The sequence below is a fragment of the Syngnathoides biaculeatus genome, chromosome 8, assembly GCF_019802595.1.
Source record: "Syngnathoides biaculeatus isolate LvHL_M chromosome 8, ASM1980259v1, whole genome shotgun sequence".
In the NCBI taxonomy this organism is placed as follows: Eukaryota; Metazoa; Chordata; class Actinopteri; order Syngnathiformes; family Syngnathidae; genus Syngnathoides; species Syngnathoides biaculeatus.
The window spans coordinates 10732203-10745901 of record NC_084647.1 but is presented as its reverse complement, the minus strand read 5'-3'; the positions used below and the strand labels follow the sequence as shown (position 1 = coordinate 10745901).

General features: G+C 43.4%; 1 protein-coding gene and 1 pseudogene across 1 annotated transcript; both read left to right on the top strand.

Moving 5' to 3' along the window:
* Positions 1-5179: 5179 nt before the first annotated feature.
* LOC133504512 (claudin-3-like) lies at positions 5180-10955 on the top strand. Its single transcript, XM_061826805.1, has 2 exons — positions 5180-5848; positions 9235-10955. Exons 1-2 carry the CDS (start codon positions 5358-5360, stop codon positions 9881-9883), a joined length of 1140 nt encoding a protein of 379 aa, XP_061682789.1. The 5' UTR covers positions 5180-5357; the 3' UTR covers positions 9884-10955.
* A 515-nt stretch (positions 10956-11470) lies between these two features.
* LOC133505463 (5S ribosomal RNA) lies at positions 11471-11589 on the top strand (annotated as a pseudogene).
* Positions 11590-13699: the final 2110 nt, after the last annotated feature.

Here is a 13699-nt window from a genome sequence, read left to right as displayed (position 1 = left end):
CAGTTTTAATATGCAGAAAGAGGGCACATACCAGCTGCAGCCCTGACATGAGATATTTAGTTTCGGGACAAACTTAGGAAGAACACAATAGGGGGCTTGTTGGCCACATCTCCCTTTGTAGCCGGTCCTGAAACCTGGTCTGGGACAACCAGTCAAATGTGCAACAGAGACCCTCACAAAGACTTCATTGATAACTTCATCGCGTCAGTTACCCCTCCTCATTGAGACTCTAAAATAAAAGCAAATGTAAAAGTCATTTAGTCCAAATGTGCTACTGAGTGACCCATTTTGTGCGTTCTAAACAAACAAAAGCGACCTACTTGTTTGTTTTTTGGCCTGTTTTCCAAAGTCAGGGTGGAGGAGTTGGTTTGCATGTTAAACATTCTTTAGTTCCAGTATGAGGCGAATCATCAGAAGCTTTGTGTGTTGAGTTTTTCAACATACAATTGGGGATGTTGTTCATTGAAACAAATATGTAGGTAAACTGAAAAGGGATTGGGTCACAAAAATGTTCGTAATATCTGTTAAAAGTATAAAAAATTAGCAATTTTGCCTCGCCTTGATCACAAAATTAAAAGAAAAAAGAAATTTAGACACACTTCATTTGCTCTGTGGGCCATATGAAATGATGTAGTGAGATGAATCTGGCCAGCGGGTCTTGGGTTTGACACCTGTGACATACATGGTGAAATGAACTACCGTAATTCCCGGCCTACAGAGCGCACCTGGTTACAAGCCTCACCGATTACATTTGTAAAGGAAATGCCGTTTGGTACATACACATGCCACAGCTGTGTAAAAGCCGCAAGTGCCCACATTGAAACCCACATGGAAACACGAGATATTTACAAAGAAAGACTAGACTCAGGACAGAAGTTAGTATCTGCGAACAACAGTATGCTTCCATGCCAAGAAGGAGTACCACAGATGCATTATTTGCCTTAAGGATACTCGTGGAAAAGTACAGAGAAGGTCAGAAAGAGCTACTTTGTGTCTTTCTGGATCTAGAGAAACCCTATGACAGAGTACCAAGAGAGCAACTGTGGTACTGCATGCGCAAGTCTGGTGTGACGGAGAAATATGTTAGAATAGTACAGGACATGTATGATGGCAGCAGAACAGAGGTGAGATGTGCTGTAGGTGTGTCAGAAGAATTTAAAGGGGAAATCCAGTGTTTTGCATGAACAGTGTATCCAATAGGTCATGTAATATGTACCCTATTTTGACAATGTGAAGATTTTTATCGACAATGACGAATTTTCAGGGGCGCTGCCATTTTCGCGAGTCACATGACCTACGTGCGCGGTTGTGACGTGTAACGTGCCACAACAAAGGCTCAATTACATGGGACATCATTATGGACAATCCTGATTTCTCGGATTTATCCTCATCTGATGAAGAAATAGCAGTATAGGTTGACTCCGCGTTATTCCCGTCCGAAGAACCAACCGCGACTGCTGCCTCGGAGCTCCGGGAGCCTTTGTTTACGCACTTATGTACCGTGCGTAGGCCTCCGAGTAGTCAGACTCCGCGTCATTCCGCCTGAAGAATAGGGTACATATTACATGACCTATTGGATATACTGTTCATGCAAAGCACTGGATTTCCCCTTTAAGGTGGAGGTGGGACTGCATCAGTTTGCGGTAGTAATGGATAGGCTGACAGATGTGGTTAGACTGGATTCTCCTTGGACCATGATGTTCCCAGATGATATTGTGATCTGCAGTGAAAGCCGGGAATAGGCGGAGGAACAGTTAGAAAGATGGAGGCACGCACTGGAAAGGAGAGGAATGAAGATTAGCCAAAAAAAAAAAAAAAAGAATATATGTCCATGAATGTGAGGGGCGGAGGAGGAAGAGTGAAGTTGTAGAGATAGCGAGGGTGGACGACTTCAAATACTTGGGGTCAACAATACAGAGCAATGGAGAGCGTGGTACGGAAGTGAAGAAACAGGTCTAAGTAGGGTACAACAGCTGGCGAAAGGTGTCTGGTGTGTTATGTGACAGAAGAGTCTCTGCTAGGATGAAGGGCAAAGTTTACAAAACAGTGGTGTGGCCGGCCATGATGTACAGATTAGAGACGGTGGCACTGAAGAAACAACAGGAAGCAGAACTGGAGGTAGCAGAAATGAAGATGCAGAGGTTCTCGCTTGGTGTGAACAGGTTGGATAAGATTAGAAATGAGGTCATTAGAGGGACAGCCAAAGTTGGATGTTTTGGAGACAAGGTGAGAGAGAGCAGACTTCGATGTTTTGGACATGTTCAGAGGCGAGAGAGTTTAGTATGTTGGTAGAAGGGTGCTGAGGATGGAGCTGCCAGGCAAAAGAGCGAGAGGAAGACCAAAGAAAATGTTGATGGATCTTGTGAGAGAGGAACACGGACGAGATAGGCTTAGATGGAAAAAGACGACACGCTGTGGCAACCGCTAACGGGACACGCCGAAAGGAAAAGAAGAAGACTGTACACAGGAAGAGATTAACGCTAGTGCGGTGCTAACGCTAGTGCTCAGACTAACCGGGCTGGTTAAAAAAACTTACTGGTAAATTTCACTGAGACATGGCAACAACACAGCAGCAACAGGCTAGCACAGCGCTAATGCATGCGCAGCGCTAACAGGGCTGGTAAAAGTCACTTCCTCCACACATATATTCCACCGGTCTCATTCTTACCTTTTCCGCTCATGTTCCCCCTTGCAACTGTTAGAAAAAATGCACAAATTAGCTGCATCACCGCATAAACTGCAGGGTTGAAAGCGTGTGAAAAAAAAAGTTGCGGCTTGTAGGCCGGAAATTATGGTAGTGGTGCTTTCATGACTAGTTAGAGCATCATGCCTCACAGTTCTGGGGACTGGGGTTCAATCCCGGTCCTGCCTGTATGGTGTTTGCATGTTCTCCCCATGCCTGCGTGGGTTTTCTCCTTGCACTCCGGTTTCCTCCCACGTCCCAAAAACATGCATTCATTTGAGACTCTAAATTGCCCATAGGTGTGAATGTGAGTATGAATGTTGTCTCTAAGTGTTCCCTGAGATTGGCTGGCAACCAGTTCAGGGTGTACCCCCCTTCCTGCCCGAAGATAGCTCGGATAGGCTCCGGCACACCCCCCGGCTCTTTCCAGGACAAGTGGCTCAGGTAATGGATGTGCAAGAGTCATTAATTTACAGTCTGGACGTGGAGGGGTGAACACGTGATCCTCTTGAGGGAGTTTCAGACTCTCCAAAATTCTTCAACAACACTACAAGAAATGAGCGCATGAAAAGAGAGAGAAAAAAAGAAAAATCGTCAATCAAGGGCTTAGAAAAGTCTCCAGGTAACAAAGCAAACCAGTAGAAGTATTAAAAAATCTTGTTAGAGTTTGTATAGAACACGTTCATGTGATGCATAATATAACTAGAGGGCAAATAAACCTTTAAAAAACACTGTGACCTTCAAAACAAGGACACTGATAAGACCCTTTGCTCCCCCCTGCTACCATCTAGCACCATTGTGCACACAGGTAATTGTCTATTTACTTCCTGACAAGAATTGTGTGTACAATCTGACTTTTTCACGGAGGAGGAAATTCCCTCAAAAGTGATGTCATACTCCCTGGTCATGTCATTAGGTACAGAAGTGTAATGACAGCCACACTTAAGGACTGCTTCAGCGACTGTCCCGGCATAGATAATAATGCTCAGACTGTTGATTGTGGACAAAAGAGTGCACATTTACCCTATTTGGTTACACAAGTGGGTCAAACGTTAGAAACGGCCTGTCAGTGTGATGCAATGCAGTTGTACAACATTGCAAAATACAACTGCTGGCGAAAGGAAGTCAAATTTATAACATTTTGCATTCAAATGATGTGGTTAGCACGTCTGCCACATTTCTGAGGTTTTGGGTTTGAATCTCAGCTCACCTGCTCCTGTATGGAGTTTTCCCTGTGCTTGTATATTTGCTATGTATATATAGTTTTTATATTTTTCATGTATATTTTAGCCTACACCAACTTCATCCCACATCTCGCAAATATGCAAAGTAGGAAACCTGTTTACTTTTTTTTTCCATCCCAAAGTCCATGTCGATCAAATTTAAGACCATGAAATGTGACCACAAGGACTGGGTCGGGCTGACCTGTTACCTTGGGCTTCAGGAGCTATGCTGAAACAATGGCGGAATATTCACTTCCAGAAAAAAAGCATCCTTCTTTTGCTAACAGAGTTAGTTAGTTAGTTAGTTAGTTAGTTGACCAAAACAGACCGAATGAATCGGATGGAAAGGGCAGGATTTACAAGCGATGCACAATTAGCAATGTTCCAACTTGACAGGGAATCAATGACCTTTCTTAGATTTCTAATTGATTGCACGCGAAAATAAAACCTTCCAACCAATAACATTTAATGTCATAATACCGTAATACAGGTACGTCATGCAACCAATGTAGCAGTCGTGGCTAAGATTGTGTTGTTTACAGTGCTAGTGCTAGCTTAGTTTTGCTAGCGCTGCTATTTTGACGCTGTGGATGTTTTTTCTGTGACTATCACGACCGCGTGTATTCATAATTGCATGCCATTGTGAATAACCACGTTTAAGAATCAAAAGGTGACATTCAAATCTTGCTTTGACACTACACTTTAAGGTCCATGTACTTGTCCACTCTTTGTCCTCCCAAGTAAGACAGTTCAGCACACTACTGGAACAACTGGCGTTACTTGTGACATTTCTTCCCAACTACTGCATGACATTTGTACACATTATTAGGAAAACCTTGGGATATGAGTAAGAGTTACCAGGAAACCTCTTCCGAGTTGCCATCTTCACACTACTACAACTCCGAGTGAAGGCATTCACTTCAATTTTATGTCACAATATGTGCAAACATTTTATGGCGCGTTACGTAAACATCCAAGGCTGGATTTTTTTTGATGGCCATTGGATGTAGTTAATCAAATTTTGAACGGTGGTGTTAGTTTGATCATTTTCTTTATTTCCTAAGGAGAGAATTGGTTCCAAATCTGGACAACCCAGAGGTTGAATGGCTCGTGTTGGCCCATTTTGGTTTCTCTGTCATTGTTGAAGAGGAAAAGTCAGCATACCAGACAGTAGGGGACATCGTTCTTCACCACCTCTGTTACTGTTTAACTGGTCTAGATCTGAGATAGCAGCTCTGTGTGTGCTCTCCCCTTAACCCAAACAGGTGGGAGCGCTACCGGGGAGTTGAATGATTAAGCCGAGGCCGTTTTCCTGAGCCAAGGCTGCACCGTTTTTTTTGGGCGCTCTACCACAGAGAGGGACAGTTTGAATTCTGAGACTCCACCTTCTGTTGCCTATGTGAGCAACTAGACACTTTGACATAACAACGAGAAGACCACGCTTCTGAAACATGCCTTCAGCAGGACTGGAGATACTTGGAGTAGTGCTGGCCGTACTGGGATGGATCCTGGCCTTGACATCATGCATTCTGCCCATGTGGAGAGTGTCAGCTTTCATTGGGGTCAGCATAGTCACGGCGCAGACCACCTGGGAGGGTATCTGGATGAACTGCGTGGTGCAGAGCACAGGCCAGATGCAGTGCAAAATCCATGACTCTATGCTGGCCCTCAGCGGTGATCTGCAGGCTGCCCGAGCCCTTACCGTCATCTCCATCGTGCTGGGCCTGGTGGGCATCCTGGTGGCCGTGATGGGGGCCAAGTGCACCAACTGCGTGGAGGAGGAGCGGGCAAAAGCTCGGGTGATGATCGGGGCTGGGGTGGCGTTCATCCTAGCGTGTCTGACCCAGCTCATCCCGGTGTCATGGTCGGCCAACGCCATCATAATGGAGTTCTACAATCCCGTCATTCCCGAGTCCCAGAAGAGGGAGATCGGAGCTGCTCTGTATGCCGGCTGGGCTGCCGCTGCCTTCTTGCTCCTCGGCGGGGGCATTCTGTGCTCCAGCTGCCCCCCTCAGGCTGAGAAGTACAGGCCCCCATCCAAGATCATATACCCGCCCAGCAGATCCATACCCCTGAGTGGTTATGAGCAGAGAAACTACGTCTAATGTGGCTCTTCATGGACAAACTTGAAAAAGTTTGAGATTGTATTCCAAATTCTTCCGAATTCCATTTTCATTCTCCCAGACACAGCAATCCGCCTAATATTAAGGATTCGCTTTTTGTAAATTCACATAGTTGACATAGCCTTCATTATTTGTAGCAAGTCATCGATGCCAATGTACTATGTTGAAGCGACTTGTTCCTGTATTTTCGGTGCATTCGTACTTTTTGTTTTTTTTAATCAAATCATCTGTAAGCGACTAATTTTTAGGGGTAATGTTCTCGGATGAGTTTGAAATGATATTCAACTGTTTTGCGATCATAGTTTGTGGTATCCTGCATTTATGTTTTAAACAAGGGATGTACTGATAACAATACTGTGCTTGAAAGTGTAGTTGAAAAAAAAAATGCTCCAATTCTAACAGAGCAATACCACGTTACAAGCCTGAGTCATCAGTGTCAGATGTGGAGACACTTTTACGAAAACACAGATGAAAACACTGTAAGCCGGCCGTGTGTTATTTTTGAGTGACATTATGCCATGCTCGAAGAAAGTGTTTTGTGTTTGTGAATAATGTTTTATGAATAAAACATTTTTAAATCGCAATCACAAGATACAATTACATTATCAAGTACTGGTACTCAGTATTGGCAAGTACTCAAATCTAAGTACTTGTACTGGGTCTGAAAAAGTGGTATCGATGCATCCCCATTTTAAACTAATATGAACCCATTGTTTTGAGTCCCTCCTGAAATGTACACTATTATGTTTTCTATTAAAATTAGGTTTGGAAAGTGCATGCCAGAATCTTTATTGAGCATTTAGGAACCCTTTGCAATCATGTTCAAAACATAAAGACACACATCACACCTCCATAAATCAGTGGGTATGAGGTGGGACTTGAATCCTCCGCTGTATATGAACTTAGTTATTCTTACGAGGACCTTTTTTAACAATCGATTGCTTTTAACTTCTGTTCCCTTACTTGACTCAAACCCCAACCTTGAACCCGTTTTCTTAGTTAAAGATTCGGTCCTATTCATTTTGACTTTGGTATCTTCCCCTGAATGACGATTTCAACAGCATCAGAGCGGCCGACTACCTGGCTGTTTGCTCCCAGATAACAAGAACGTTGGTCTACTTTGTAAGCTTCTTAAACAAAGGACTTGCTTCATGGTGGAGAGAAAGGAAGAGAATGGGGGGAGGACAGAAGGCAGTCATTGGTGGTGACGATGAGGAGGGGGGGGGGGTCTACATTTCTAGAGAAACGCTCATTCAGCCCAAGAATTCCAAGGGCATCCCGCAGACAGTCATTAAAAGCCATCAAACACTATTTGTTGGCAGGGGAATGCTCTAAAAGTGACAGGGGAAACTAAGAAAGTTCTGCGGTCCTTTGCTATAAACTTCTGGTTCTGGTCCCGAGTTCAAAATAAACAGGAGCTCCTTTCTTTATACATGTACATAGACTATACACAAACTTTTGTAAATTCCTTGTCTGCAATATTCAGGACATTTGCTCCCTTACTCCAAGACCAAAATGATTAAAATGAACGCTACCTTACTTTTGTAATCCACATCTGATTGGACATCTTTCTTCCTCACTATCAACCAATCAAAGGATCTCTGGGTAAAAACTAGAAGTAAAATAGCTTTTGGTAGTGAATTACTCAATGATAGTATTTAATCAATCAGAGGTTGGAAAACATTCATCAGCTGAACCTGAATCTTAACTGAGCATCTTATCTGTGTGCTTCCAACTTGGCACAAGCGCGCAACTATTCCAATCAGAACTCCAAAAACAGTGACGGTAAAAACTAGGATGTAATGGCTATGTTTTGGGATCCTCCACAATCGAAATGCTGACAAACGAGTGCACAAAAAACTGAACCAAACTATTGGTGAAAACAGGGCTCGTGGTGACTGTATGAACAAGATTTAGGTACACCAATTCAGGCTGTCTATCTGAGGTTAGACTTCAGTCCTGAGTGGTCCTTGAATCTTAATTTTTCTTCTGATAAGGATGTTAAAAATGTTACACTTTGTGGAGACATTTTGGAGAACATTCCTTTTTTGTTCCACAGTGCACAGAGCAAGGCCCTTAAAGTCATGCCAGGATGAGTTACTTAAGAGTGGAAGAACAAACACATCAAACAACTCCTGTGTTCAGTGACCTTACAAATGGACAAACATTCCCACAGACGCACTCCAGCAGCTTAAAAAAAAGGAGTGTGAAAGCTCAAAACATTGGGAACTAATCCACTTTTTCACTTCCTGTAGGTCAAATTGATCCTCGGGTCCTAAATTGATTGAATTGGATCTACCTTCCCCTTCTCGGTACACTTCCCCAACATATAATAAAAGGAACAGTTAGGGAAACAAAGCATACATTGTGATTAAACATCGAAAAGGACAATTGAAATGCCTTGAAAAGTACCTTATGTTAATTCATACAATCAGCGAGTCAGCCAGTTAGTCAGCTGTAAATGTAAATGACATGAAATTAATTAGGAAAGCAATTCCAATTCCCATGCCGAACCCTCCAAATCTTAGCAAATTTAATCTTTCACCCCCCGCCCCCCAAGTTTTAAAAGCTATGAGAATCAATTTTCAAAATGTCAATTAAACTGTGGACCTCTAAATGCTATGGGGATGGAAAAGTTGCCTATTTTTGGAAAAGAAAAGCGGAGTTAGTTATGGAGATTGTTAGTTATTGTTTTATCGATGCACCAGTCCCTGTGTGTTGAGTAGATATGCACTTTTTAGAAATTCTTTTGCGGACCTCCAGGCTACCTCTCACTGACCCTCATTTGAAAAGCACTACCCTCCAGATGTCGTAATGGTTGCGGTATAAAAACCCCAGAAACGAAACTTGTGATTTTCAGCTAAAACGCCATCAAAAATGTTCTGATCGCAAGCGTTTGTCCGCCTTCAGTGGCTGCTGGCTTGTTTCATGTCTGATAAAAGGCCTCATTGTGGTGGAGCAGGCCCATTGTGAAAGCTGAGCGCAGAGTCTCTTCTTTTCCGAGTCTTTACTCCCTCCTTTTGTGGTGATGTCAGCTCCTCCAAGGACTCCTCCCATCCACCTGACCCTGCTTTATAAAGCATAGTGCTCACATCTATGCTACCCCACACACACACGCAAACACACACACACACACACACACACACACACAGTACTAACTTTCTCAAGGGTTTCTCTGGCGCGACGTTGGTGGAACAGCTTGCAGGATGTCCGTCGGCCTGGAGTTGCTGGGCATCTCTCTGTGCATCCTGGGATGGGTCATCGGCATCGTGGCGTGCGCCCTGCCTATGTGGAGAGTGACGGCGTTCATCGGCAGCAACATCGTGACGGCGCAAATCATCTGGGAAGGCCTGTGGATGACCTGCGTGGTGCAAAGCACGGGCCAGATGCAATGCAAGGTCTACGACTCCATGCTGGCCCTTTCACAGGACCTGCAGGCCGCCCGGGCCCTTACCGTCATTTCCATTCTGTTGGCCATCATGGCCGTACTTATCGCCATCACCGGTGCCAAGTGCACCAACTGCATCGAAGAGGAGGCCTCCAAAGCCAAGGTGATGATCATCTCTGGGGTGTTCTTCATTGTGTCGGGCGTCATGCAGCTAATTCCTGTCTCCTGGTCGGCCAACACCATCATCCGGGATTTCTACAACCCCTTACTGACGGACGCCCAGAGGCGAGAACTGGGTGCCGCGCTCTACATTGGCTGGGCGGCCGCCGCCCTCCTGATCTTGGGCGGTGGACTGCTTTGCTGCACGTGCCCGCCCAGCGAGGCCCGCTACAACAATTCCCGAATGGCGTACTCGGCCTCCCGGTCTGCGGGAGGCCAGGGGTTGGAGAGGAAAGACTACGTGTGAGCAAGAACAAGGACAAAAAGACTGGAAGCCCATCCCTGCGACGAGATGATGGGAAATTGATCCAATCATCAGTTAATTTCTGTACATTTTTACCTTATTGTGAGTCAATATACAGGATACTGAAAAAAATGAGCTCGACTTCCTCAGTGAGAAATCTGGGTGAATTTAGTCAAACACAAAGCTAATATTCTGTTGTTTGAATTGTACCTTCCAACATCCAGTGGAAGAGCATTTCCTTTTCCTGTCTATCACTAGATGTAACTGGCTTAGATAGATGGACAGCAATACATCTATAGTTATGAATAAATAATAATTTTGGACCATTTTGTTTGAAAATCTGATCCCAAAGAACAATTTTGCTTCACTTTTAACAAGCATTTTTTTTTAATAAACCGAATCTTTTCTTAACACAAATTGAACAATAGTTTTATACTTAAATATTTATGTGTCACAATTTTTAATGATTTCTATCAACTTCATTATGTTGTTTTTAACAGATGTAACGATCAATTGCAGTGGCAATTGTTTACATGTGATGACGACATTTATGTTTTTTATCGTTGTAACCTTCTTTCAAGGGAAACCGCGACTAGGGTGTTGGCCGCAACCAAAATGAACACGAGACCCCTGATAGACTGTTCAGTATCTTCGGGATATTTCCTGTTTGATTAAATCCCGTCTATTGGCAGAACATTTAAATTTTCTCCCCGTCACAATAGATCAGTGGCATAGATGATCAAAGGCTAATTAATTCAATTTACCCCTCTAGAAACAAACCACAGAGAGGATTGTCTGTGCACCGTGCTGAATATTTTAATTCTAACACCATGACGTCACCCTCTAGATGAGGTGCCAAAATGGATGGAATGTGTTCCAAGATAAATTGGTATAATCCAGAAGGGTTATCAAGAAGGATGTGTGTAATAAACAGAGCAGTCAGAGCATCATTAATCTTATCTCATGACATGTACTGCGTGCAATGAGCACTGACATTCATACTACAAGGTTTGTCTATCATGCAGTTTTTCTGTGCTTGTATCTCTTGACAATAAACATCTTCATGTTTAATGAATGTAATAAATATGCCTTCTTATTGAATTTTACAACGACTTCTGACATTTGATACTAAGCCACTGGGTCAGTTAACAGATGCACCAGTGGCTATAGTAACCGTCACAGAAAAGAAGACAGAGGTAATCATCACAATATAAAACAAATTTTTAAAAAAGTACTCTAACTCAATAACAGTGGAGTTAAATATAATTCCTTTTTTTCACCTGTGATAAAAAGATTTCAACTTTATGGATAGAGTCCATAACAATGCCCAGTTTTGTTCAACAGAGCAGTATTACACATTAGTCTGGGGGTTAGTAAAAATGGCAAATTATGAGAAACAGCTCTCATTGTGATACAACTGCAGTAATGAACACCTTGTTAACGCTCTTGTTATGCTCGTTCCTTCGGAACAGCAACAATTTTCATGGGTCAGTTTGACACAGGGTGCGTTTAATTATTCAAATGTGCCTGACACTGAACAAAGAAATCCCACTAAACGATGTTTTTATGTCATTATTACCTCTACTAGTCGCTTACGGCCATGCTACCCTGAGAACGCCCGATCTCGTCAGATTTCGGAAGCGAAGCGGATCTGGTCCTGCTTAGTACTTGGATAGGATACCGCCTGGGAATACCAGGTGCTGAAAGCTTCTCTCCCCGGCTAAATGCAGAGGGGTTGTGTTAAGAAGGGCATTCGGCGTAAAACTGTGCCAAGCAAATATGCGTGCATCTAAGATGATGCGGTGTGGCGACCCCTGACGGGACAAGTTGAAAGGAAAAGAAGAAGATTATCTCTAGTGGTTACGGATGGTGTAGTGGTACATGTGCCCGACTGTGGCCCAGGCAGCGTGGGATCACTTCCTGCTCAGTGATGGTGTTGATATGTGCCCTGTGACTGACAGTTCAGCTCAGGATGTAGTCAGGCCTCCTTTTGCCCAATGCGAGCTGGGATAAGCTTCAAAACTCCCCCAAAGTTTGTGAGGATGAGTGGCCTGTAAAATGGACCGGAACATATTACCTCTACTATTCAACATTTCACTCAGTATCCATACACTTTTTAACCCACTAAACTCACTACTTTTTCCATTTCTAAGTCAAAAATGAGCACTAAGCTTGTGATGGCACTTTGGGACCTCATTAGACTGTGTCCCTAATCAAGTGGCCTGTGAGCGAAATGTATTGCTCGAGCCAGTGTGTCACACCCAGCAAGGTGACAGGATTCTGAAATATTGATGGAGGACTGATAGGCAAGTGTGTCGTGTTACGACCACATAGCGGTGTCGCCGCCAACAAAGCTAGTGTGACGAGGCCACTGTAATTAAAGGTATAGAACGACAACATCAGCATCATGGTCGTTCCAGCGAAGAGCAAGAAGAAGAAGAACATCAAAGTACCGTGTTTTACTAATGACAACCGCGGTGTCTGACATCTCTCAAAAAATCCTGGTGATGACTGATCAGTACCCAACTGTGAAATCTGTCATTATATACACAGGGACCCTGGATGTTCTCAAGCAGCAATCAAAGGTACTAAAGCCAGATTTCAATGATCTCCTGAAAAAAGTGCCAGGTTTGGATGCTGATGTTTTTATAGGCAAACCTCTCCCACTTGTACGATTCCGAGCTAAAAGTTTCTTGAGGCCCCGTCATTTGAATCAGTGGTTAAGTGAAGTGTGTACTGCAGTATCCATGAATTTCATTGATAGTTTCTCTGTTTTTTTTGGGGAACACAGACATCATTACAAAACAGATTGTTTCTGTTTACAGGGAAAAATTGGAGTTACTGGCTGCCAACATTTTTTACCGTGTACGCCATTCACTTCCCTGAAAAGAAAGTTTACAAGAATGAAAGGACGAAACGATGCAGTTGTTCCCAAACAATCAGAGGACCAAATGACAAATGGAATGTGCCTGCACTTTAAATCTTCCACACCTCTTCCTGCCCCATTGGAGCCATCCACCCCTCAGAATTTCCCCTCTACGATGAAGAAAACCGAACAATCTGCAGTAGATGTTGTTTCCCCCCCTCCCAGCCTGAATGCAATGATAGGCCTGATGGATGAAGACTACTGCATTGTCAGTGTTGGAGTCCAGCCCAGACCACGTCAAGATCTTCCTCCCATCCCTAATCGCCTGAAACCACCGTCTACTGAGATGTGAAAAGCCCCTCCCCCACCCATGAAGCTCTATCTATCTATCTATCTATCTATCTATCTATCTATCTATCTATCTATCTATCTATCTATCTATCTATCTATCTATCTATCTATCTATCTATCTATCTATCTATATCTATCTATCTATCTATCTATCTATCTATCTATCTATCTATCTATCTATCTATCAATTCTACATACAGTACATAGTCTCTCTCCGATCCACACACACACACACACACACACACACACACACACACACACACACACACAACACACACACACACACACCACACACACACACAACACGCACACACACACACACACAGTATGTGTTTGTGTATATGTGCAAAACTGAAACATTTAGTTTTCACAAAAACAGGACATACTCTCACACGTTTCATTTCTTTTGTCCTTTTATCATTGTATATTTTGTGTGTGTGTGTGTGTGTGTGTGTGTGCACACATGTAGTTGTGATTCAGTGACTTGAATCGGACCCCAGGCATGTTTGACCAGTGTTAAGCTAATCATTGATTCTCAGTGCACAAAATACAATTAATCCCCAACAGATTTCAAGTGCCATTCAATTACTGCCAAGCATGAT